The 27,674-nt window shown below is 43.6% G+C and overlaps 1 protein-coding gene across 3 annotated transcripts in view; it reads left to right on the plus strand.

Annotated features, from left to right (window-relative positions):
- Positions 1–27,674, plus strand: part of asic2 (acid-sensing (proton-gated) ion channel 2) — a 216,816-nt gene extending 189,142 nt beyond the window's left edge. For 2 of the 3 annotated variants that reach the window (XM_018757223.2, XM_018757222.2), the window contains exons 2-10: positions 5,060–5,210; positions 12,735–12,862; positions 16,424–16,574; positions 18,405–18,461; positions 22,238–22,391; positions 24,075–24,166; positions 24,273–24,352; positions 25,011–25,079; positions 25,194–27,674. In XM_018757223.2, coding sequence (XP_018612739.1) covers positions 5,060–5,210; positions 12,735–12,862; positions 16,424–16,574; positions 18,405–18,461; positions 22,238–22,391; positions 24,075–24,166; positions 24,273–24,352; positions 25,011–25,079; positions 25,194–25,295 — 984 coding nt within the window. In that variant the 3' untranslated portion in view covers positions 25,296–27,674. Of the gene's footprint in view, positions 1–5,059; positions 5,211–12,734; positions 12,863–16,423; positions 16,575–18,404; positions 18,462–22,237; positions 23,305–24,074; positions 24,167–24,272; positions 24,353–25,010; positions 25,080–25,193 lie in introns of those variants that run through there. The other variant, XM_029254020.1, reaches the window with a different exon arrangement.

The following is a 27,674-nucleotide window of genomic DNA, read 5'->3' on the forward strand; positions in this document are numbered from 1 at the left end:
GATGAGAAAATAAACAGGAAATAAAAAAGTGTTAATGGAGGGGGCGTTTGTAGCATCTGGGGAAAGTTATGACTGTGCTTTCGCCCTCAGTTTGGGGGGCTCTCCTCACAGATTTACCTACCCCCTCAGCGGAACGTCGGAGCAGGTGGAGAGAGAGTGAGGGGGAGAGAGGGAGGCCACTCGGGTGCAGCACGCACTTCAGGGTTCTTTCATGTTGAAAAACAAGACAGCACGCAGACACAGACGGGCCGCGATAAACAGGCAGGGAAGGCAGAAGAAAGGAGCGATAGCAGCGGCAGTTCTGGAAGATAATTTCTCCATCTGTCGGCACGCGGGGCCGAGAGCCAATAGGCACGCCGCGATAAGAACCGCATGCGGTGGGCCTGCGCACTACAATATATACGCATGTATATAATAAATATGTAAAGATAGAAAAAACAGAGAACTTTTCCAAGTTATGATGAATCCATTGTCCCACTGGGAGACATCTTGTTTTAAAAATAAATAAATAAACAAATAAATAAATTTGAAGGGAACTGGGTACTTATACAGTATACGGTTAAAAAAAAAAGACCTTAATGTTAGTCATGCACCACCTTTGATATATCTTTGCTAACAAGGTCTTCCAGCCTTTTTTTCCATATGCTAGAAATGCAAATGAATGTTATCTGTCAGAGAAGATGTCTTAGAGGTGCCTGTCACCACTAATTACAGTAGGAGAACAAAGTAACATTTTGACATGTTCTTTATGCGTCTGGATTTTTTTTTTAATAAGCTTAATTCTAAACAGTTTGTTGCAAAATGGGACAGTGGCTCAGTAGCTCCAGGGTTTAAGGTTGGATTCAAGTCCCACTTCTGTCTGGGTGGTGTTTATAGGTCCCCCCAGTATTATATGTATATCTACACACAATGCAAAGACGTGAGGGTCAAGTGAGATGAGATGTACATCACTCTGGGAAAAAAAAACATCTGCTAATGTATAAATGTAAGCGGATTGTTAAACCCCCCTTTGTGAGACGTCGTGTGTGACTGAGGGAGTGAAAATGTGCATTTGTGTGTATGTCAGCATTGTGAAATAGACTGGCCCAGGGTGCAGCTTGCCTCACACCCCATGATTCCCAAAACTGGCTTTCAGAAACATCAGTTCTGACCAGATCATTAGTAGTGGATAATGGTTGGTTAGATGGTACATCCCACAGCAGTATTGCCTGCAGATGGGATCTCGTGGGAGCTGCAGATGTGCTTATGATAAATAAGAGGGGTTAAAATGCTTTTAGTTCATGTCAAAATCAAGTATTGGTTCTATGGTATAATATTTCATTTGGGCATGCTCTTGTAACACTAAACTGTGAAAATTATAACCATAATTCCCGACTAATTTCACAGCATCGCAGCGGCTCTGAAAATAGATCATGAATAATCTATAAATCACACAACACCAGTATTCCCGCTTGACTGGTGATGCGGCTGCTGTTAGCAGTCGACAGGTAGGTGTCGTGTGCACTGGAGGAAGCATCGATCTGGAGCTAATTCCACTATTCCAAAAGAAAGTATATAGGTCTTATTATAAAGAAAATCAGTTTATGGATTCCCACCAACTTTAGCATTAAATAAAGAATGAAAAGAGCCACGATGTCAAATCGTTAGACCATCAGTATCAAAGAACAAAATAATAAGTTCAGGACAAAAGGTTTTACAGACTAACTGTTCCAACAATAGCACAGCAGAGATGAAGATGGCATTCATTTTCCTTGGCCGTGAATGTTCTCTCCGGGTGATGAAAGTACTTATGAGACTGCGGGAGGAATGGGTCCCAATCTCAGCAATGATATGTTAAAAAAGAAACAAAAATCCCACTCTGAGCCAAAACCTAACATGAGCTGAGGTTGAGTCAAGCCCATTTATTAATGAATGAAGTTGTCAATCTGCAGTACCACTCAAAAATTTGAGTGTACTTGCTGAAACCTGTTTTTATCTTTTTTCATCTTGTAATTATTCAGGTCTTGGATCCCAGTTTAGTCTGAGTTGCTCTTCACTTTCCTTCTACAACTGATAGTTCTTAAATAACTTTGAGGTGTGTTTTGGATCGTTGTTTTTGTTAATGAACTACCAGCTGGTCATGATCCTGCTGAAGCAGTACGTGTGCATACCGGTTGAGATGGCTGTGACCAGAAAAGCAACCCCATGAAATGATGCTCCCACCTCCATGCTGGTCCGTGGGAACCACACAAGCACATCCCTGCTTCCTCCAAGTGCTGAGTGTTGGAGAAACAACTGCTGGGTCCCTGAAATCTTTCACTTCTGAACCACCCGTTTACTGTGCTTTTGGCTCAAGCAGTTATGCTTTCAAGCATTTCTATTCAGACTTTTAAGTTGTACCATGTGTGATTCTTTTGACTTGAGAATAGTTCACACTCCCAGTGTTATTTAGAATATGACATTGCTATTCTAGCCACCTGTTCCGCAGAGGGAAATCGTGTTTAATTAATAAGAAAGATTTATTTTACATACAGTATAGTGGAGGCCTGTTATATATGGACTACTGTAATTGAACTCCATCTCAGAGGAGAGATTAATTTAGTGTGAAATTAGGAAGGTGAGATTACAAAGAGAGCCTCTTTAAGACTTTAATGCCCATTGCGCTTAATTCCCTTTGTTTTGCCTTACTGTGTGAACTTTTCAGTCTCCAGATAGCACTGCATTAATTTTTCTTTTTGCCAAGATACACATATTTATACAAACAAATGTGATTCAGTCAGTGCTGTTTTACTTTTTTAGTTTATTTATTTAATTTTATTTTTATATAGCATGCCCACACTGGGCTTTGGACATATGAGGCTGGATGAAAAGTGCAAAAGGGAACAACAGGTTACTCCATCTGCCAGGAAGCGAGAAAGCAATAAATTTTTTTTTTTTATTTTTAATTTGTGTCTTTGGTAAATATTCATAGACAAGTAATTTCCCTGAAACATTTCAGCCATCTCAGAAATATGATGTGTAAATTATTTTAAAAAATATGGTTAAAGTTATCAATGAAAATCAGGTTGACACAGTCACTCAGCAGGTAGTGTTGGTGCTTCTCATTGTATGTGTATGTGTGCCATGGTGTCCCATCTAGGGTGTAGCCTGCCTCATGTCCTGTATTTTCAGGATAGGCTCTGGATCACCAAGAACCTGCAAAGGGCAAGTAGTTATTGATATTGGATGGATGAGTGGATTGATGGCTTCACAGGAGTGTGTAAAGCAGCCCTCATGCTGTCATTCTTCAGGGGTTTCATTGTGGGTAGACAATGTTTCAATCTACTTATGTCCTTGGGTTGGGTTTTTTAACATGACTCAAGACACGTGTAATTCTGAATTTTAAACACACACTTTGCTCTGTCAGATGATCAAGGCATGTGGCTGCACGCAGTCCCTGCCGTTCATGTTAAAGCTATAATAGTTCCTTGATTAAAATGATCATTTTGTCCCTATAAACTGAGGATGTATTCATGCAATCTTGGACATTCTTTTTAAAAGGGAGCTCTGGAAAGTTTAATTTTTCTGTTTATCCCCAGGGGGGTGCAGTGGCACAGTGGCCCAGCAGGCTTGGCCAAGTTCTGCTCTCTGGTGGGTCTGGGGTTCGAGTTATGCTTGGGGTGCCTTATGGCAGACTGGCATCCCATCCTGAATGTGTCCCCTCCCCCTCCAGCCTCGTGCCCTGTGTTGCCGGGTTAGGCTCCGGTTCTCCGTGACCCCGCCTGGGACAAGCGGCTTCAGACAGTGTGTGTGTGTGTGTGTGTGTTTGTTTATCCCCGTGTAGCTGTACGAGAGAAATGCAGACTGCTGGCGTGAGTTATGTGTGTTACAACAGTTTTCCAACAGTATGGGCTCCACTTGGAAAGGACTTTGATGTCATTCATGGGTTCCAGCCTACCATGTGTTTGTTTTCCGTTGGCTAACACACACTGTCATTTATTGCTCGCCTTCCGACAGGAACGGTAGCACAGGTTCATCTGAACCTGGGCCTTTGAAACAACTGTCAACATCTGTTCAATTAGTCAGCGGATAATTTCCATAACTGAAAAAGCATGTCCCTGACACCTCTCCCTTGCAGCCAAGGAACCACGCGGTTTAATTAGACACGGACTGTACCTGCCGGCTGCGGTAAATCAAGAGAGGAAGCTTTTGCATGTGAAATTGTTTGTTAAAGTTAGCAAAAGGGGGGAGCCTAACCTTCGTACATATTTACGCAATATTTTATCATTTAATGCAATGGAACAACAATAGTTTTCTATGCACTGTAGTCGTGGCAACCTAGACTTCATTAAAAGTCACGTTGTGAGTGCTGAAGGCTTATTAGGGTTTCTTAAAGAAAATCTATGTGAAACCTGAGCTTTGGGACATTGAAATTGCTCTTCAGACCATAAAATGTTTGCTTGCCCAACTAGTGCCTAACGGGTTGTTCAAGAAAACTATTGTTTTAAAGCTCTATTACACTAAATAATAGGATTTGTCTCAGTTGGAGCATTCAGCGGGAAAACAAGCACTGAAAAATCAATAAAGGGTCTATAATGCATCTCTCCATTTTGATGACCTCTGGAATCACTGCTGAGGTCAAACTTTGCCAGTTAAGGCACTGAATGCTTTTGCACACACAGCAAAACATTAAAAATTTTTTAAAAAAAGGGATGTTCTCATTTAGTGTAATTGAAAAAGGTTCCAGATTTTTCCAGTTAAAGTTGCTTTTGTAACTTCAGCATAGTTACGCAGAAAGACTGGTTAAAATCTTTAATGCAGTAAAAAAGAAGAAAAAAAGCAAAAGTGACTACATTGCCTGTGCTTGTTCTCTTCTCTTTTCAGAAACCTGTTACATAAATTTGTTTTATACCAGACTTGAGTCTTTCACCACTGGTTCATTATAAGCCACATATTTCAGCTATATCTTCTACTTATGTATTTTAGCTGAAGATTTACCAAAGCAATGAAAGCACAATGAAATAATTTACTGACAGTGTCCTGTTTGAACACTGGATGTGGTCCTGAACATCATTAACCCTGCCTCTCTGTCGTGTCCCAGGTGTTCACCAGGTACGGGAAGTGCTACATGTTCAACGCTGCGGAGGAAGGGAAGACCCTGCGGACCACTATGAAGGGGGGCACAGGCAATGGCCTGGAGATCATGCTGGACATACAGCAGGATGAGTACCTGCCTGTCTGGGGAGAAACAGGTAGATCCAAAGATGGTACCTTGCAGTACATTTAAAATTTACATTTACATTTATTAATTTAGCAGACACTTTTCTCCAAAGCTGCATTACATCAACAGAAAGAAGAGTTTTTTTTTTCCTCTTCTTATTTAAACTTCTCAGAGGTCTCAATCAGCTTAGCCAGAGAACATTTGCCATTAAATACATTTAGGGACATGTAAAGGAAAAATGTGCCCAAGATAAACCATTTTATATTTTAACCAACATATTGCATTCAACTAATACATAACAAATAACTTGTGAAATAATTCACAAAGTGAAGTTATCAGGCATTTCATTTGCAATCATTTAATTTTATAAATGTAACTGTATTTAATTCTCTATATTTTGGAGGATTTACAAAAAATATTACAGCTAAATTACATTTACATTTATTAATTTAGCAGACGCTTTTCTGCAAAGCAACATACATCTCACACTTCTTTATAAACTAGCAGTCCAATATTGCATGTCTAAAATTCTTTGTTTAAACAAGGTTGAAACTGGTAACTTGTAATATTGCACTAATAATGCAACCTGCATAAAAACAATTTGGGCCTCTAGCCAGGTTGCTGATTCTGTTACCACGGTGCTTTGTATTTAACTGCTTTGTATTTAAAAACTTAAAATTGTTTAAAACAGAATTTTTTTTTAATTCAGGTTGTCTTGGGGGGTTAATGCAACATCCAGAAAATTTTCAGTTTAATTTTGAAACAATGTTACCCTCAGTATTCAGGTACTGTTCTCATATTCTATTAACAAATTCCAGCTTTATTGCACCTTATGTCATTTTGTGCCAGCTGGATATTGGAAAGAAATTATTGGTTTACCAATGAGTATTTGTCATCCGCATTGCTCATTCCAGTATCTGGACATAAAACGGAAATGATGCAGCTAAAGCGATGGAAAGACAAGGTGAATGAGAGGCACAAATGCCTAGGGCTTAGGCTTCATAATTTACCACATATCTCAAATTCTTATTGAAATTGATTGTTTCCTGCAATTTCTCATTAAATGATTGATCTTGGCTCCAGTAATGTACTTTCTTTTATTAGGCACTGCTTCTGTTATTTTTCAGATTACATGCCAGAGAACTATAGGGTTCAACTGGTTGAGAGCATTGTGTCTGGCATAAAAAAATGCTCCCAGAAGGTTGGGTGATGGATCCAAGGGTCTGAGGACAAAGAACGCCACTGCTAAGTCATACCAGAATTTGTCAGTTCCTGCAAAATCGTATGGAAAACATCTGTTTTGAACATGTCATCTGTACTGGTCACCTAGGAAGGCCATGACACTTATGCCCACCAAATCGGGTTATCCGAGACCGCTGGATCATGGCTTCTGACCACAGTGACTCCAATTCTGCATCAACCTACCTAGACTTCTTGACAGTAGAAACACCCCACACAGGCCCAATTATACACCAGGATGACCAGGAGGCAGCGGCAGCCACTGGTACTCGGACCCAAACTTTTCTTTCTTTGGCCTAGAAGTTTTTTCAGTCATACATGGCTTATTTCATAGTATAATTCTTGAGCAACTGCCTTCTTTGTTTATTTGGTCTTTATTTTTTTCTCACTTTTGTCTGAACTGCATGTGCTCTGTTGTTTGTTGTTTGACACTCTGTGTCACCTTGTTGAGTAGAGTTACTGTATATAAAGTTAAATGTAACTGAATCTGTTGAGGTCTTCCATAATGAAGGTAGCAGCCTTAAACACCTCACTGTTAGAGTAACTGGTCATTCTTACCTTTCCAGTAACTGTACCCTTGAAGATTCAAGTTAAGTTGATCTTTTTCACCACTAGTGTTCTGTCTAAGGGTGCTGACTTGAAACCTGAAGGTTAGCAGTTCAAGACCCAAGACAGGCCTTGCTGTTGCACCATTCAGCATGATGGCCAGATGCTTCACCTGAATAGTTGTTGGTCAAAAATCTGCGCATGTAGGTGAAATTATAAGCCAACTGAAATAAAAGGAGTCAGGCAGAATGAAATAGTCCTCCTATTCATATGGTAGAAGCTTTTTAGATAAGTTTAATTTCGCACTTTAGGCAATGCTGTATATCTGTTGGGGTATAAAGATTCTGGATTCTGTCATAATGGAGGAAGCATTCCCCGGCGCCATGACAACCTTAATGCACTGGTTTCAGTGATGAGCCAGAATGGTTTCTGACTCGATCGCAGCTCGTGAGCTGCTCTGCATCCAAAACCACTTGTTCCAGTTCATTTGCTCTGACAATAAGAAAGATGCTTTTTTTGAAGCAATTGATTCAGAAGCAATTCTTTGGCATCTGTGGAATCTCAGCAAACGTCCTGTGGAGGGAATTCGCTGGCACTTTCCGCACGTCCTGCCTTGCGAGTTCCCGCACCTCGCATTGTGAAGTCAAGCCAAGTTTAACGGAGAACAAGATCTGAAGCTGCTCTCGTCTCTCTGACTGCTCCGCTCTCAGGCCTGTTTGATCAAAGGAGCTACTTACACATTCCTCTTGTTGTTGTTTCTTTTTTTCACAGCCGTGGTTTACTCTGGAACTGTCTTGCTGTAACGCCTCTTCTCGGGTTCCCAATTTGTTCTGCTACGCATTTTCTAACTTGCATTTCTACGTTTTCATTCTGATTATATGGTGATCCAGTCATCGGAATGCCCTCACAAACCTTGAAATGAGCTACATAACCAGGAGCCAGAAAGCAAAGTGCATAACTGTTGCAGATTTTTTTAAAAATGTTTTTAATAAGCCATTTACAGAGCGTGTATATCTTTCCACGAGAAACATTTTCACTCCCTTGCATACTTTATACTCAGTCATTTATATTTCTTAACAGGTGAATTTTACTCCAGCAGAGCCCACCATCTCCTTCGAAGGATACTAGAATAGAAAATTTAAAAAGACATAGACAGGCATACCAGAGAGAATTCTCATACAGATTCTTGTGGAAGTCGACAGGGTCAGACGACCTGCGCATCAGCCTGAGTCCCACAGTGGAATATTTTTTCCGAAAGAGGAATGCGTTTTTTACTTATTCATGTCATGTTTTCCCTTTTCGGCTGAAAAACACAAGCCAAAAATAGCTGCCTGCGAGAAGGACGTACAGGGGAATAAGACTTCAGCTGTTTAACAATTCAAAAACAGACCAGAGTTCATTAATATTACACATTCGACGCATTCATATACCAGAGTTAGAGTAAGAGTTAGGGTAAGGGAACACGACAAGATTTATAGTGCCATTATACTCATGTGCACTCTGAAGTTTAAATGTTTCATCCTATTCAGATCCGCTTTCAATCATTCCTCCACTCTGATGAAGACATATTACTTCCACTTCTTAATTGCTTTTTATTCTGTGAGTTTGCATCTCCTTCATTAATACTAATTGGAACCAAAATATTTCAGATAGTTATCTTGGTGTAGCATCGCTTCAGTGTAAGCAAAGTTCCCTTAGTGCACCGAAGATGTGCTGGCTGCTCATACTACCATCTCTGAATTATTGCCTGTATTCTGCACTGTGCAGCTATGCGTCCAACATAGCATATGTGAGTCTGCTTGATACCGCTTCAGTTCTCTGATCCAGAGCCTCCGGCAGAAATCTGGGCGGATGGCCGTGAGAATGGCCCCTGCGTGGCTTGGATCGAAGTGAGTTCCGGCTTAGCGCTGGCAGACTTTTAGGTGTGGATGAGAGGAAAGGCCACGGACTGCAGAGTCTGCGAACCTGACGAGCAAATGTGGCTGGACAGTGGAATCAGATATATAGGGTCCAGAGAAGTGTTTCAATTTGTCCAGGTGTTCCATCTGTCTGTGTCCAACCCAGCTCCAGACTCCTGATGATGAATTTCAGAGAAAGAGAAGGGCAGCGCTTCCGACAACTGCAGATGTGCTCCGGGACAAAGACCTTTATATCGATTCGGTCTCGGAATGTGGACGGGGGCTGGGGTGAGGTGGGTGGTGGGGGCCCGTGAACCGCATGGACAGCAGCTGGCAGCTGGTTTAAACCCATGAAAGGCAGAGATCCCACTTTGATTCTCTCTCATCTTTTCTTTATAGCGTTCTGTGCACGTCTTTGACAGAACAGGCCGCCCCATTATGGTTCCAACCAAGTTTCTTCTCCGTTTCGTCTCTGATGAAAGAGCTCGCAAAGAAGTAAATTAAAATTAAAAAACCATTCTGTTTTGCCTTTCAAAGAGGCCACTGTTTATAAGACTTGTGCCAATGAATGGGACAACTGGTACTGTAGCGGTTAGCGTGACTGCCTTCGGACCCAAAGGTTGTAGGTTTGAGCCTCCCCTCTCGCTGTAGGACCCTTGAGCTTACCCTGAATTGCTCCAGTAAAGAAATACCCCGCCATATAAATGGGTAAATAATTGTAACCTTAGCATCATAAGTTGCTTTGGAGAAAAGCGTCAACTGAACAAACAAATGTAAATGAATGCAGAGCCACAGGGTGCCACCCCAAAGTCTGGCCTCTGCAAGAATATATCACTGCACTGTGGGCAACACCCTTTCTTTTGGAGAACTTCAGAAGAACCTCTTCACATCTTCACACACTGTTCTGCTATCAGCTGCTACAGATTCATGAATAAAGCCCTGCTAAAGATAACATTTGGTTGTTTTTTTGCAAGGGAATCTTTTCAAACCTTTCAAACAGCTGCTTCAAATCCTTTCCAGTTCAGGACAAATCTTCTCAAATATTGTCATTAGATCTAACATAATGTTCCCCTTGCTGTAGAACTTTCTGGTTTTGTGGTTTCTCCCCCCTCCTAAATGTTGCGTATCGTACACCATGAGCGGTCTTTTTCATAGTCTTATCTTTGTTTCTCAGTCACCTGTTCAGTAGAGTAGGTGCAGTTGGTATACACACGCAAAGTATCCTAAACTGCATTCTTGTTCCTCACCTTATTAATACAAAAGGAACAGGAAGCCCAACACCAACTCAGTTTGATTACTAAGGGATAGTGAACAAAACTTTTACAGATGGTCTTCTGCTGATGATGGCGTTCCGCCCGTTTCAACGGAAGTCTCAAATCCCCTTATACTGTATTATATAAACCACAAGGATGTAGAAATAATTGATTAAGCATGAATGCTATGTAGGGCTTTGTTATAGTTTTTCCACTGATTTCACACATTATACAAGTTTCAACAGTACTAATATAGAAAAACAATATTAATACATTGCAGTGATATATTTTCAAGCTGTGCAAGTTTCACGTTCATTTCTAAATGTTTTCTTTTTCATTTTCTTTTCAGGACCACCAGATTACTCACATCTTAACTAAAAAGAAGCTTGAATGGAATAACAAGTGAAATGTTTTGAAAATAAAACATTGTTCAAATAAAACACAGTGGTGATAGAGACACTGAGTCAATAACAAATACAAATTCTTTGTCACAGCACAGCCAGCCAATGTTATCGTACAGCAGGTGGAGCAGGCAGTTATTATGAGATGTTACAAGCGAACATCGGGATTCAAAAATATAATAAGGTTGATGGGACCACTGTCGTAAATCCAGGTTGTTCTAAATCACTGATGTATTAAGTCGAGGACTACAAATATAATAAAGACATCTCTCAATTTATTTACAGGTTACACTGTGTTAAAGTCTTGGACAAAGCTATAATAAATAAAAATGCCTTCCGAGACATTTAAATGATTCATTAACTTCCAGATACATTAAAATTCAAACTGAAAAAAATTTTAAAGAAGTGAAAACAGAAAAAATGTCATCTCCAGAAACTCCCGTTCAAGACAGATTGTGGACAGATTGGAAGTATAAACATATCCAGCATTTATCATCTTGTTATTCATCACCAACATTCACAAATGCAACATGAAAGTTGTAAACACTGTGAAAGCCAAATGAATGAAGGTGGTTCTTCGCTGGTATTCTGTTTGGGTGTATTTTACTGACACCTAGCAAGAGGATGGATAAACACAGGTTGCCTTTGCTCTTCAACAAGCAGAAAACAGAAAGTGAAAAAAACGCAATAAATTAGCAAAAAAAAAAAAAACTCATTGGAAAATGTTTTTTCAAAAAAATTGTAACTCAACCATTAGAAACATAAGAAAGAGTTTATACTTTTTTAATATTTAGGGCTGTGCCATCTCACCTTCAGCAGAATTCTAACCCTATAGTAAAGACAATTATCTACAAAACTTTTTTTTTTATATAATAATCAGTGTCATTGTTTCCTTACGAAGTGCAGGGTGGTGTTTCAGGGATTTCACATCTAACAGCTCTGTTTTTGTTCTGTGGCTTTATGCCGCCTTTGGGAAATGTGAGCCCAAGGGTACGCAATCCTGGAATTACTCCAGCCTCTCAGAATGACCCGATTCCTCACCAGTGAATGGAGGAAGAGAAAGCGGCCAGCTTAACCGCCATCTCGGTCACAAATCCACCAACTTTCCCAGCATCGAAAAGCAGGTTGCCGTTTCGCCCCGTTCCGTCCAAACCTTTTCAAACGAAGGTCGAAATTAGGGAATTGTCTCTGGATGCGGAGTTAGAGCGAAAAAAGCCACATCCCATGTGGGTGTGTGTGAACAGGGACATGTTGAGTATAATTAAGCACTGCCTGCTCACTGCCTTCATACTGAGCCATGCGAACCGAAGCAGGTGATTTACAAATGTTGGGACAAGATTACAATTGCGCTTAACAAATTGGTTTCCTATTTAGAGGTTTTTAGCCTTCTCTATCGAGGGAGCTGAAGGTTTAGCGGAGCAGGCAGAGTATAGAAAGCAGCAACTTCTAAGAGCTGTGGAATATTCTGGGTCTTTCCTTGAAGCCTTGAGGCAGATTTAGAAGTCAAATACTTCCAAGATTCCTCCATCACATATAGCTTTGGGTAGCTATTTGGAGTAAGAAAGGCTTTTTTGTGGACTGGATTTGGAAAAGTTATAGGGAAGCAGACATGGAATTAGCAATGTGATTCATGTAGAATATGCTCATTTAGTTTTCTTTATCGTTTTCTTTGCTGGCTTTTTCCCAACTTGCCAAGATGAGCAGAGTGAGTGTGGAGGTCCTGTGGCCAAGCACCGTGTGAGACTGTAATCAGACAGGTGATAGACAGAATGGATGAAAGAAAATGAACTTCTGTTTGTCTTGCTACAAACACATAATCAAGAGGCGGGATGCTGTGCAGAGCCATAATGCATCACTGCTATTCAAACCCAGCAAGCTGGAGAAGGCAACAAAGCGAAGCAGAGGCTCCCTTCCCCAGCCACTTTTACAGGCCCAAGCCTCCATCCGTCCCCTTGCAGCAACACAGCTGGTGTTTTTTCTTGATTGGACTAATGAAGAATTCAACAGCTGCCGGTGATACGTTTGCACAAAGCAGAGTTGTGGGCAGAACCGCTAATCCCAGTCCGTGTGAGGAAACATGGAGCGCCTCACCCTTTGCTTTCTGCTGCACTCTGTAAACTCAACGTTAGCTTATTGCCTGGGGCTACCGATCTAAGAGTGCAATGATCTCCCGGAGGTCTGTGAGGGCTTCATGTTTGCGCATTGTTTCCATGTACAGAGGAGACCGCCTTCGAAGCTGGGGTTCGGGTGCAGGTCCACAGCCAGGCCGAGCCGCCGTTCGTTCACGAGCTTGGCTTCGGCGTCGCCCCCGGCTTCCAAACCTTCGTCGCCACCCAGGAGCAAAGGGTGAGTGTCTTTTAGCAGCCATTGCTGTTAACAAGATCTTTCTCTTTTCTGTTTATTTTATCTTCTCCCTGATCCTTTCCATTTCCATTCATTTTTGGCTCTCCGTTTTACTCGGGCCAAGACTTCTCCGCGCTTTTCTTGTCTGCTTCCTTTCTATGTCTCACATTGTGGCGGTTCCCAGCTCTCTTCAGATGAGCTAATAGGTGGCAGAGTGTTTGTGGTGGTGTTGTAGTTGTTGCTAAAAACACAACGTTCAAGCTCTCACTGAGCTTTGCAGTTTTGCTGAAAACGTGTCATTGTGAACCGTAATACTGCTGCTGCCCAGAACAGTAACAAGCTGAAAGGTAATACCTTTGAGCTCGCTGTTAGGCAATAGTGTCCCTGGATTTTGTAATCGTATGAAGAAGTAATGCTTCAAAAGTAGATAAAACATCTCTGCTCAGGTATACAAGCTAACCCAGACTTTCTTTTTGAGTTAAGGCCAGAGTAATGGACCTGCAACATAAGCCAGGAGCCTTAATTTCTGAGGAGCACCAGTCTGATGGGGGTGGGGGCGTGGCGCAACGGCGGGTTTGCCGGTGCCCGCTTTGTGGCAGGTCTTGGGTTCGAGCCCTGCTTGGGGTACCCTGTGACGGGCTGGCGTCCCATCCTGGGTGTGTCCCCTCTCCCCCCCGGCCTTACGCCCTGTGTTGTCGTGTAGGCTCCAGCTCGCCGCGACCCCGCTCGGAACAAGCTGTTTTTGACGAAGGAAGGATGGATGGACCGGTCTGATAACATTGCATTTTTTCAGGTTTTATTAGACAGTGATGGAGCTTCTGGCTGTGAGTTACCGTGGAACCGTGTGAACTGTGAGCCCTGATGTTGTGATGCCGAAATGCGTTCCCTGGCAGTGCGGACCTCCGGGCAGCCACCCTGGCAGTCCCCGCATACCCTTGGGTCCCTTTCATTGGAAGCAGAATAGAGCAGGTGAAGGAGTAATGTCCGCATCCAGCACCCATGTCAGCACCCAAAGGGTATCTGTGGTAACTACGCAAAATACCATGATGCACTTATGTATTTCAAGGTCAGCACCAGTGGCTTATAAACCCCAGGGTCTTGTTGTTTTCATGAAATTCTAAATGGAAACCGTGCTTACTTCCCACCTCCTCGCTACTGTTTCACAAACACATTAAATACACACACACTTTCTGAACCTCTTGTCCCATACGGGGTCGCGGGAAACCGGAGCCTAACCCGGCAACACAGGGCGTAAGGCCGGAGGGGGAGGGGACACACCCAGGACGGGATGCCAGTCCATCGCAAAGCACCCCAAGCAGGACTCGAACCCCAGACCCACCGAAGAGCAGGACCCGGTCCAACCCACTGCGCCACTGCGCCACCGCGCCCCCCTACACATTAAATATTTTTGTTAAAATCACTACTGAACAGTAAATAATGGTGAAAGAGTGAGAGGAGGGGAAAGAGCTCTTTTTCAAATGATAGATCTTCTTCGCAGCTGAAGGTGACGATTTGTCATTTGTGTTTTAACTTCCCCCAGGGAGCTTTTCTAATAGAAATTAACAAGGCACCCCTCTGAAGGAAGGTTACGTTGAAAGGCCGACTCCTACAGGGAAAATGCTTTAATTTTTCATTTTTTTTTATTTAATCCTCATCCAGCATTGCCATCATGTGTGTCCCAGTTATTTCTTTATTTGCTTTAGTCGGAGCACTCACCCACGATGAATCGCCCTGATTTTTATCCCTTCTTGCCCATGTTCAGACATAATTTCCATCCCACCAGTAATTGAGATAACTCATCCTGCTGGTGGTACGTGGGTGGGGCATGTTTCCGTGGGGATTGTTGCAGCAGGATCCCTTGATGTCGCCGCAACCTTGCGTGATGCATCCCTGCTAGAAGGCTGGGCGCAATCTTGGGCCCCTCTGAAGGAGTCGAGTACGCCTTCCCCCCAAGCAACAAGAGGTGGCCCCTGTGTTTTGCCAGATTGCATGCCCCCTGGACGGCTGCTGTGCAGCTCAGAATGAACACTGCAGTTGCGCCGGTATGCATCTGTGAAGGATGAGCATTCGACCCAATTGCACCATTAGCCCGTGTTATTTCGAAGGCCATGATGGATGTATCCAATTTCAGTTCCCCTCATATTTATGAAAGCCGACTGGCGGCTCTGCCCTTTGGGATCTGCCTTCAACAAGTGCTGAATGGCTGTTACTCACCTCTGCCGGTGATTTGTCCCCTGACAGATATTGAAGTCAAGGTGGTGAGATGTATTCGCTGTATTTCTTGTTGCGTGCTTCAGAGGGAGATTGCTGTAAACCGCAGCACAGAAGAGTGGGGAAAACTGAAAAACTTGGGATTATGTCTGACAGAACCCATCGAATACGATGGCCACCTCCAGCAAAATGCCCCCCCAAGCCTCACACACTTTTCTGCAGGTGTCTGCCGCATAGCATCGTTGCTAGAGGCTATAGATAAACCACCACCTCGACCGATCGCTTAGCCGGGCCCTTCCTTTAATCCTCTTGACTTTTCGTGTTCCATATTTCTCATAATGAACTAGCTCCTTCAGCATTGTGAAACAATGACACGCCGAAAACAAACAGAAGAGATGAAAAGGCACCTAAGAATCAGCAAACAAGATGCTGCAACAAGTCCACGCCGCAGCTGAGGCGCAGCTCGAAACAGAAGGAGGCAAACACACCCGGCAGGCGGAGGGTGGGAGATCTCTTGGGGTCCCCGTGTAGGTTTTCCTCGCTGTACAGGATCAAATCAGACTTTGTTCTTTTCAGCATTTCAGAACTCGTGCTGGTTGATGATCTGTTGCTTGTCGAATCCTCCCCTTTACGCCGTGCGGTGGGAGCTGGGGCTATATTTAGAAGCGGCCAATTAACTCTGCATCGCACTTTGAATTTGTAATTCGCTGGGCACCTCCCGCTGAGAGCATTTTGTTGCGGGACCCAGACTGGGTAGCTCTGCAGCAGTTGTCAAAGTGGCCATTTGTGCAGCAAGGTCAGCCAAGGCAGAATTAAAAACGTGGAACTGTCGACAGGGGGCTATGGTGAGGGGTGGCTTTCAGAATAACGCTGAGGTCTAGGCTGCAATGGCGATTCAGAGACAAAATAGACGGCATGGTTAAAATGTATTGAGCCAGTTAGCCCCGATTGTTTGTATTGATCCATACTTATACATACAGAAAGGGATCAAATGTGGTCTTCTGTTACACAGCTAAGCGATGAATGATTCCGTACATCGTTGTGAAATTCAAGCGCAGGAGGTTAATGGTCTCAGCATTTGGCCGAAAGGCATCTCTCTGCTCCAGGTGTCCTCGCTTGCGGCTGAAGGTGGCAAATTTGATGTGCAAAATAGAGATGTGGTGGCTTGAATAAATATGGCGATTGTGGGCTGTGGCGGTTCTGTCTCTTTTGTCCCGTGTTTGTATTCATGGTGCGTTCCTTTGCCACGCACACGCTTAAGAAATTATGCTGTGATTTAGTTTTTTTTCCTCCTGCCAGTGGGAACTCATGTAACATAGATGTGTGTCTGTGTCTGTGTGTCTGTCTCTGAAGCTTACCTACCTCCCACCACCATGGGGTGAGTGCCAACTGAGGGCCCAGGAGTCCAGCTTCTTCCAGGTATACAGCGTCACGGCGTGCCGCATCGATTGCGAGACGCGCTACATCGTGGAGAACTGCAACTGTAGGATGGTGCACATGCCAGGTAGACGCCCCCCCCACGCAGTACCCATGGGGGCCTCCCATCAACTCCCTCTCCGATCCACTATGCTCTCCTCTCACTGCTTGTCCTCTCCCTTGTTGTTGCTTCCATTGGTTCTGCCATCCTGCACCCCCCAACCCCCACTCGCACCCGCACCAGCCCCTCTTCGTTTCATCTTTTTCTTTGATGTTAATTTTACTCTCTGTCCCCTCGCAGCACTTAGCAGCTCGCCGCTGTGTTTTCCGGATAAAGCAAAGTGACACAGCTGTGTTGGGTCTTTAGAAAGCCTGCCGCTGTTTGTTTTCCAACCCTCGGCCTTGAGCGGCTTCGGCCCGACCTTGCGGCTTGAGCGATCGCAGTCATTGTCCTTGTCACTGTCATTTGTCCACAAAGTCTCATTTTCCGTGCCATTTACCCACCCAGCCCTCCCTGTCTTTCAGCTCATGTCCATGTGTCCTTACTCCATCCATTCCACATGCCATCACCACCCAACTGCAGAGGAGCAGACCACTGATAACAAACACATGAAGGTACCGTGAAACCTACTCTTGAGGAAGAAGCGCTGCCCCTTGATGATTAATACACCGAAACTTTCGACCAAACACGAAAACAGAAATGAAAATTGCATTAATCAAAGTGATTTATGCATCTAAAAGATAGTATTAAAAATGACATTACAAGGGTGTTGTTTTCCTAGAGATCACGCCCCACCGCTGATTCTCTACTACAACATCGTCCATCATCAACTGTGACTTTGTTCCTCATTTGCATACCTTTTTCCAGGTATACACTACTTTCAAGCTCACCAGTTACTCAAGAGCGCCTGTGGCATCCAGCTCAGGAAATCCGTCCTGGGACAGTGAATGAGTGCATCGCTGTAACAAGAGAAAGCGGTTTACAAATCCCTTAGTGTGCCCTGGCAAGAACTGGCCCAGTCCACAGGGGGTCGCTATGAAATTATTCATTTCTGGTACCCTGAAAGTATTGAATGTGCAGCGTGGCAGCAGCAGGAGGACACGTTAATTACTGCAGCTTCTCCGCATCTTGGAGAACAGCGCGCTTTAACGCAGGGATCCACTTGAAAAAAAAAACATTTCTGCCATTAAGGAAGCAGTTCCTACCGTATAAATAAACACAGTGAACATTTTTACCAGCGCGTCACCTTTAGATTTTGCTTATACGCCATTGTTGACACACAAAGGTGGAAAATACTCTGCTTTTGTGCTTACAAACAGGAATCATTTTAGTTAATGACGGATTATAACCTGGAGGTTGTTGGTTCAAGTCCCAGAAGAGCCCTTCTGAATGGTACTTAAGTTGAATAGCATCATTAAAACAAGCAGCTAGATAAGTGGGTCAGATTGTTAGATGTTTTGGATGAAAGTATCAGTTTAACAACAGAACGATGGAAATTTTAACAGTTTCATAGTTTATGTAAGTGAGCAGTTGTTATTTCTCACAGAGTACAGGCATTGACACGTGTACAAAAACAGTGAAATACTGATGCAAGGCCTGTCTCACCCGCTTATAGGAGAGCAATGGTGTTTTGTGCATATCTAAGTGTATAAGTGTAACCGTTCGGGTCATAGAGCTGTGGACCTGAGCAGGGCACTAAAATCAGTTATCTTATGGGAGCTCATGCCCATATGACTACAGCCTGGAAAATCAGTGTGGAAAAACAAACCAAATCCCATCCCGCCTCCTTCCATGCTTATATGTGGCTGCATCATCCAAGGTCAAATTTTCCTGATCTGGTTCTTCTGGGTCGTAGCAAAGCTTATGGCCCGAGGTGAAAAAGCTTGACCGTTTCTGAGACGGTTCTTCTGCCTGCAGGTGACTCTCCGTTCTGCACTCCTGAGCAATACAAGGAGTGCGCCGAGCCGGCACTGGGTGAGTTTCAACATCCACATGCTCCTCTGTTTATTGACCATTTCATAAGCACTTGTGCCTCAGTAAAAAACCAAATAAAAGGGACAGTGGAGGCAACAACACTAAAACCAGATACACCGATATGTTGATATCTTCAGACACTATTTCCAGAGCATGGTTTGGACTTGAGATCCTACTCTAAGATGGTTGTTGGAAGGTCAAGTACCCAACTGCATATCCACCTTGAAGAATCAGTGGTAAGCCAATGTTTGCAAGTGAAAATAAGTGTTTTGTCCCCCAGAAAACCCCCTTCAATAGAGAAGGGCCAACCGGGATGGAGATATCATTCGCTCACGAATATAAATGAGTGGTAATTGCATCTAGTGAAGGAATTATGAGGTCGATGAGGTCCCGCTAACTAATTTTTTTGATAGAGAACCTTGGACCAGTATCACAACAGTTCTCCACGTAATTAGCCAGCTGGCTGGGGAGCCGTGTTTTCGATGCAAAACTGATTTCTAAACGAGTTGCAGATGCATCAATTATCCGGAAAAAACCTCCACTTGATTGATCTGTGGGAAAAAGGGAGATTAAACATTCCATCTCCACATACCACCCTCCATATGGAATTATGGATTTCGACCAGATTTCTCCCTTTCTCAGTTGAGCATATAACATGAACACCGAGAAACTGAATCTATACTCCCGTTTGTCACCTGTCCCCAAACAAATATCCACACACATATACACAAACACTCTCGCCCACCCCCAGTGAGTGTCTTGCATTTTTTTCTCCCAGGTTCTCTCGCACCTGGTCTTCGGGCTGATTGGATGTTTATGTATCTGAGCGTGTTGTTCCTCCTTGGGGAGCAGCCTGATGCGAGGAAACACACCATCAGCTCTTATTCAGTTTTTCATTCCACACACAAACTTTGGCTCTCCAAAATGCGTGAACGGCTGTAGTTCGCGGCTCTCCTGAGCATTCCACCAGAAACGGCCTTTGGGATTGGACCTACGGAGGGTTACTTTGTCCCTCGTGGGTTTGCCTTTTTCACTTCCACCAGAATCAGTGACTTGGTAACTTGCCAGAAACTCCACAACATGTGGACGTTGACAGTTAATTAATACTCTTGCATTAATGTTTGGGTTTCTCCATATGCATTTATACATTTTTACTGCTGTCTTTTGAATGAGTTTCTCATCCTTTAAAGCTTCACAGATGCTTATGAAAGTCAAATGAGATCCAGATCGATGGATTTATGTGCGCGAATCTCATTCTAAACTTTTGCGTTGCACCCGTGATAACCCCTGCCGTCAAATTAAGGCCCAGACTTACCCCCGCTATCAAATCCGCTTAATGCGTAAGAGATATTCACTTGTGGCCTATTCTGTCTCGCAATTATCCTGAGTGCCTTTGAAGACAACTGAATAAAGGTTTGCTGGAGCACGTAAAACCGCCTTTAGAACTGCCCGTGTTTTGTTACCACCAGACCTTCCAGAACATTCTGTGCAAAGCAGTTCCTCATGACAACCTTCACACCAACACACTTAACTGGTCTGGCACACAGAGAGGTAATGTGCAAGCAAATGAGCCGTAAAACTGTATCGCACGCAACTGCTAGGTGATCATAGCTTGTCTCGCTCCTCTCTGAAGATCAAAATATAGTCACAGACCTTTTGAACCACAGTTCTGAAGTATGAAATATCCTCATGAGACCAAGAAAAAAAAAAATGCCTTTGAATGTATTTCAAGGGGGGGTGCTGTGGCGCAGTGGGTTTGGCCAGGTCCTGCTCTCCGGTGGATCTGGGGTTCGAGTCCCGCTTGGGGTGCCTTGTGACGGACTGGCGTCCCGTCCTGGGTGTGTCCCCACCCCCCTCCAGCTTTGCGCCCTGTGTTGTTGGGGTTGGCTCCAGCTTGCCACAACCCCACTCAGGACAAGCAGCTTCAGCCTGTGTGTGTGTGTGTGTGTGTGTGTGTGTGTGTGTGTATTTCAAGGGTTTCTAGGAAGTTGTTAAAACATATGCGCTACCATCCACAACTTGGAATGCCCTGTACAATGTGCATTAGGACTCAATACTGTAGCATATACAGTTTGGGAGATAAATTTTAAAAAAAAATGTCCACTACGATAGATAAAAATGAATTGCTTTGTCTCAGAAGTATATGTGGGGGAAAAAAATGTTTCTTATATTTTACTCAGTGTTCCTAAACACTACCTGTGTTTCAAGGCACATTGTTTCCTTTAACAGTGAAGCAACATATCCTAACCGATAGATTATCTCGTTCCTTAAAGCTGTTTACACTCACATTGCGGAGGGGAAAATGCACCGCACGAATAATCGCTCAGAAAGAGTAATGTAGAAATGGCAAGTATTGCACCCTTCTTCCAGAGTACTGACGCACTGAGATAAAAACAAAGGCCCAAGAATGGGCTCATAAAGGAGGAGAGATCCAATAACCGGCCTTATTAAAATGAAAATGAGAGTGCAGCCAATGCTGTATTGGATTTCCTGTTGCGCTACGAGGATGGCAAAGGCTTTAATTGACCGCTGGGAGTCTTAGTTCCTTGCCGATGGAGCACAAAGATGGGTACCACTATTAGCGATGGGGGTTTTGTTTGCCTGTTGTGTCTACCCCCCCGTGATCTTTTTTTCCAACTGAAATTTAGCAGCAACCTCTTGTCGAGAGTGTTTGGAACCAGCGTGAGTGGAATGCAGATGGTGGCTGCGGAGAATTGCTTTGCCCTGTCTCAACACCCAACTGGGAGAGGGGGGCAATAGGAAAGGGATATTCTGGCACTTTCTCTATCAACCCTAGAGGCAGATACAAATGCTTCCTTCTCCCAGACCGTGCTGACCAACGCAGGTCAGCCACCTCCTCCAAAACAGTTGTTGGCACGAAGCGCTTACACAGAGCCAAACTCTGGATTGTCCCGAAAGAGAGTTAACAGGATGAACAGCCCCGAGACTCTGAGGAAGGATACCGGGTAGCGGCAAAATTAGGTGGATTGTCTATGTAGCATGACAGCAGGAGAGATGGCGGCGGTTGTCTGGCGGTTGGCTTTTTACAGGGTCGGGGGTTACAGCTCTCGCTTTCAGCACTGCTGCGACTACAGGAAAAACAAAGTGGGCTTTTAGGGAGAATTCCCTGGAAGCACCGAATCAAGAATCATCTGTTCCCTTCTCCGGTTACATTCGCACTGTCTACTGGAGCTTTTTCGAAGAAAGCCACCGCTTCTCCCAGCAGCCACTGGGGATAACATACAACTTCCGGGCTACTGCTGGATACCAGTTTCTAGTTTCTTGTTTCTCTTAAACAACCGTTAACTTAACATTCCTTTCATCCTGAGTTTTCAGGATGTTCTAAGTACAGTACTAATAAATAGAATGGGAAATGAGTTGCGTGCTGGCCCTTGTTTTGTTTTTACAGTGTTTTAACTACATTTTTCTCTGCAGGGATTCATACGGACCAGCGGGCTTCTAGGTAGAGCCGTGTTTTATGTGTAGAGAGTATTAACAAGGTCATCAAAAACGGGTCAGTTAGAAACTGCACCCCCAAGACAAGGCAGCAGAAGACTTATTTCCATCTGTGCAAATATTTTGAAGTTTGCCTGTGTTCATGTTTTTCTGAACTTTCCAAGGTTTTGTTAAGTACGCATCTTTGTTTCTTTCCTTTTTCCTTTGCCTTCACACTCTTCTTTGTTCCCCCTCCCTCTTTTCTTTGAATGACTGCTCTTTGCTCCATCCTCCCCACGCACCTCCCTCCGTCTCTGCCTTGTCCTCCTTCTTCATGGCAGCAACGCTTGCAGAGAAGGAGAACAGCGACTGTATGTGCCGGACCCCATGCAACTTGACTCGCTACAACAAGGAACTTTCCATGGTCAAGATCCCCAGCAAGACCTCCGCCAGGTACCTGGAGAGGAAGTTCAACAAGTCGGAGAAATACATCGCGTGAGTATCGGCGAGCACCGGGGTTCAATCTCCCAGCTTCCCCATCTTCTCCACTGACTTTTCTTCACAAATCCAATACTTGCATGTGCCTGCTATTGAGAGCCAAAGTCAAAAGATAAAAGTATTTTAATCCCAAATATGTTTCATTTTTAAGAGACCGTTAATGATCCCACATATGTTTTTCAAGTAGAATTTTTGATCATACAAATTACTTGGACTGAAGTTTTACCTGCTGGTTTTCCTCTCATGTTAATTAATTACTGCTGCCATTGGTCCCAAATGTGGAACAATAAGCAAAATTTTGATCCCGGTGTTCTTAGCTAACCTCGGTTGCCTCAATACATGAATATTTATTTGGTTCACGTTCCAAGAGGTGGGATAGCGTGAGGCAAAAGACATCAGATCTGGAAAATCACTACCTGCTAGGCAGTACAAGAACTTAGCATTCGTGTTCTCGAAAAGCACCAGGAGAGACGTCTCCACTCAGCTCTCCAGCTAATATATGCTTTTAAGCGCAGTCATTTCAACTGAGTGGAAAATGGAAACCCGATCACACTGAATAATTGACTTCTGCTGGGATTTTTTCTGAACGCCATGAAACCCATCCAAAGTGTTTCAGTGATGCTCCGTGATTGAAATATCCACTCCAGCTTGTTAGGTGCTGGAGGGATGTAACACTCACCGCCCAGCAATGACCTGCCAGTTGTATCCATGTATTCACTGCAAACACATTTCACTATTTAATAAGCACATATTATGACTTTGTTATATGTACAGATTCAAGTGCAGTTTAGCTTTGTCGCTACCCAAGTTGCACTAAACTTTAATAAAGTTGTTTAAATGTTAAATAATCGTCATTTTGAATGTTTTAAGCCTATTTCTTTTTAACCAGACATCTAAAGCAGTAATGATGGCAAATTTATGATGATTAGTTTGCTACTTTTTCAGCTACCCTCTGTCTGAATAGCCATTAGTTACTCTTATTAATAAGATTATTCTTTCCTTTTGCTGACATTTTTATCCAACGCGACTTAAAATGTGACATTTATATATCGTGCTGCTAACAATAACTTGCTCATTTACTTGTTCAGTGATTTACTGTATCACTTCAGGTCAAGTACCTTGATCAAGGGCACTACACCAAGAGGTGGGATTCGTTCTTGGGTTTGATTACAAGACAATGCCTCTAACCATTATGTTACTTGCTACGTGTAATTAAATTACGTTGCTAAAACTGATATGATGAAATATGAGAACCTGAAGACAGGTGTAGTCCATTGCCAATATATGTACTGTGTATTAAGTAACTGATAAGGAGGGTCCACCTTTGCCTTCAGCTCCAGCCAGCCTGAGTTCCTTTTGGGAGCATTTTAAATGAGAAGTGAGCTGTGAGTACTGGGATGTAGGGCTGTTCTTGACTGACAGAAGCCTCCTGTTCTTTGAGGTGGAAATCTACTCTGCACTCATTTCTCCAGAATGGCATAAAAGTTCACTGCTGTTTAGATGTGGTCACTGGGAAGGCCATGGGAGGCCACTGGCTTCATCCTCGTGCTCAGGAAACCTTGACTTTGACATCATTCCTTTACCACTTAGCTCCTGCTTTTTTTTTTCTGGAGAGCATCTTCTTGAGAAGCCTTGAGCTGCAGCTACTTTTTCTCTCAGCATCTTTCGGTTTTTCCTCAGGGACAACATCCTAGTGTTGGACGTCTTCTTTGAAGCGCTGAACTACGAGACCATTGAGCAGAAGAAAGCGTACGAGGTTGCCAGTTTGCTTGGTAAGGTTGAGAGGAGGCATGCGAGCGCAAGTCTCCCTCCTAGCACTTTACATTTCATGATGCAGCCATACTGATATGCTGTAACAATACTGCAATGTTTCGTTAGGTGACATCGGGGGTCAGATGGGACTCTTCATTGGTGCCAGCATCCTCACCATACTGGAACTTTTTGACTACGCCTATGAGGTCAGGATTCACCCAGGGGTGCACAGAGAGCAAAGTAAACTGTCAGAGAGATCACCAGGCGAGAGCAACGGTCCCACACACATGTCAGTCCCTCACTACGCCTACTTTCGTCTGAGGGCCATATTCTCCTGCCTTCACATTCGGACATCAAGTGCACGTCTGGCAGTTGGATTGCCCGTCAGCGTTTCGAAAATATGAACAAGACACAGCATGAAGAAGCCTTTTCATGTTTAATGTGGGCTGCACACTACCCCTGTGTGGACCTGAAAGTGTCAGCATATCTCCAATAACTTTCCAAAGCACCTTGGCTGTGCAACCATTTTGTTGTTTAATTTGCCTGATTTAAAAATCTGCTATTATTCATTAATTAAAAATTTGTGTTTCATATTTCTTCTGCAGCGGGGAGTAGTTCCTGTTGATTTTTAAGTTGCACTGTGAAAGGTGTTTTTGGCTTTAGGTTAAAACGAGGTTCTGGTATGAGATACGTGCATGCATGTGCGCGCACACACATGGATGCATTAACTTTAGGTATGCACTTTGAAATGATCAAGGCACCTTGCCTCAGGTTTAATCAGGTGTGGTAATGCGATTGGTCGGTTTTTGCCAGCTGTTCTCATGAGGTTCTGACATATAACATGCAGCATTTTACTGTTGTCAGGTGATGAAGGACAGATTGCTAGACTTGCTGAGCCGTGAGGATGAGGAGGAGAGCCGCGGTGAGGATGTGGTAAGGAAAGAATCCGTGCCATTCAAAGATCTGACACAACCACGTGGCTCACGGGTTCGGTTGCTCAACGCAGCTGTTCGTGTTTTTTCTTTCCTCTGTGTGCGTGTGGGTCAGAGCACCTGCGACCCAGTGGCAAACCACTCCGAAGCCATCAGCCACACAGTGAGCGTGCCTCTGCAGACCACTCTGGGCACGCTGGAGGAGATTGCCTGTTAACATTAAATCGCAGCAAGTCGCCACCATCCCCCCTGACCCCCGAACCTCCCCCCGTCACCCAGCAACCGGGATGGACAGCTAATAACCACGGGGGAGGAACAGAGGGTAGCTCGCCTTGCTCCAGTCAAATGGGATGGCATCCTCAGACTGGAAATCGGGTGCACTAGAGACCGGAAGGCAAATTTGACAAAGAGCGTTTCCACAAGTGGCGACCGAGAGGCATGTCACCTTGACTTAACTATTCCCTATGCGACAGAGCAAAGTGAACATCGCTCTTTTCTCTGTCCCCGCCCTCCTCCGTTGGCCTGCCATGGAAATGTCTCTGGTGTCAAGGACAAGTCCCGAACCGGATCAGAAGACACACAAATGATCTGTACAAAAGTTTTGCCTATACAAGCAACTGTGCGTCACTTACAGTCTACTGCCAAATGTAAATTGTACAACTGTCCTACATGCATGTCCCTTGTTTGGATACAGTCATTTTTACTAATGCCAGGACTGCTGTATTGCTTATTTGCGCTGTATCTCTCTCTGGGAGGCTGTAGATGGGGGAGTGAGGTATAAGCGAGGAAAGGAAGCCATCCTGCCAAGCAAGTGGGTGGTGCTGGTCGGAGGGCTCGCCGTCTGTCAGTATCCCGTCATGAACAGCCTTCTGTGTTAATTAAATGGTGTGTGCCGTGAGCTTAGCGTGTTGTCCCAGCTGCACTCATTTTCACTTTTCGGGCAATCGGTGATCAGCTGAACCTTTTTCATTGGAATATTTGAGTCAGACGAAGGTTATTTGGTAACGTACTGCGTGCGGCGGAGCGACAGGTAAACAGTACCGAGTGAAGGCATGGGGATGTGGCAGAAGTTGCGTAGGACAGATGGCTGTTGTGACTCACGTGGGCGAGGGGATGATGGGGGGGTGCGCACCATCTTGTTTTCTAGTTTCTCCTAATGATGCCGTTTCCCCCTCCTTCTGATTGAAAAGATCTCCAACTATCACATGCCATATAAATGTCAATGGAGTTTTTTTTTACAAAAGTACAAGCACCCACCTACAAATATCAAATTCCAGTGGCCAACATGCAGGTGTGGGTACAACACAATGAATTGCTCAAGCAACTTTCAGCAACACCCAATTCAAGCGATAGCAGTAACCCAGGACTAAAAATACGTATTATGTTCTAATCCTTTTCTCTTTTCTTCCTCCTATTCCCTGTAATTACCATAAATTTAAAAAAGAACATTTAATTTAATTGAACTGTATGTGTAACAATTACCTTCAGTTTATATATCACATCCCTTTTTCCTGTATGAAATGAAATTGCTCTTGTTTTCATCTATTTACATAAAGTACATTGCATTGGATTGTCCGTTATTTTGATGTACATTCCAACAAGGAGTGCTTGGAAACACAAAGTTTAGTCACCACCCAAAAAGTTCAATACACTGTGTGGCATACACTGCTGAAATTTGACAGATCAGGGCTGAGCAGTGAACTTGGCTGTGGTCAAATTTGTTTTAGTCTTCAATATCCAGACTCTTTGTTATGTCAAGCCCTTTGGAAATGTACCTCATAAGTGATCATAGGCACTGGCATAAAATTACAACTCTTCTCAAAAAGTTGTGTTCACAAAAAAAAAGCACTGAACAAAAATCTCGTTCTGTTGGATTTTAATCTTGATTTTAATATAGTAACATATTTGTTCTCTCTTTGATTGGGCCTTGTATCTCTGCTCCATTAACCACACCAAAACAATGCAATACTCCAAATATTTAGTGATGATAATGATAACGTACAGCCCCATATAATGGCAACATCGAGAGGCTACGCTGAACATAAAATGAATTATTTCTATTTTGTCTTGGGTGTCCTCACTTAGTTCATTAAAACCTAATATCAGACTCATCCTAATAAGAACATGACAACATGTGTAATAAATTGCTTTGCAGCTCATAACATGGGCACAGTTGCAAACTTAGCCAAATTTTCTAACTCTGCAATTAGCTAGTCTTTGGGGTCTCGACACTTTTTTTTAATTCACTTCATTTTTTTATTCTCTCCTTATTCAGATCAGCAAGTATTGACAGCACAAAGTCTCCATTGGTCCAACAAGTCTTAAGCACACAAGTGTTTTTTTTTACAAGTAAGAACCTCATAAGGGAAATTTCCTGGTTTAGCTAATTTTGCACGTGCTAGCAGCGCAAATCTGGTTTTCAGTGAAATTTGGCAATTTTCAAAGGATCTTTTTCCCCACTGTTGGCATTATCATGTTACAGATCAAAGAGTTCAGGCTGTGACCCCTCACCTCACTGCCGGCAGTTCTTTCGCAGGGTGAGCTATCCTGTCCTAGACAAATACGTCACCCTGTCGTCGCGCTGTCATTGACTTTC

The sequence above is a fragment of the Scleropages formosus genome, chromosome 8 (assembly GCF_900964775.1).
Source record: "Scleropages formosus chromosome 8, fSclFor1.1, whole genome shotgun sequence".
Taxonomy (NCBI): Eukaryota; Metazoa; Chordata; class Actinopteri; order Osteoglossiformes; family Osteoglossidae; genus Scleropages; species Scleropages formosus.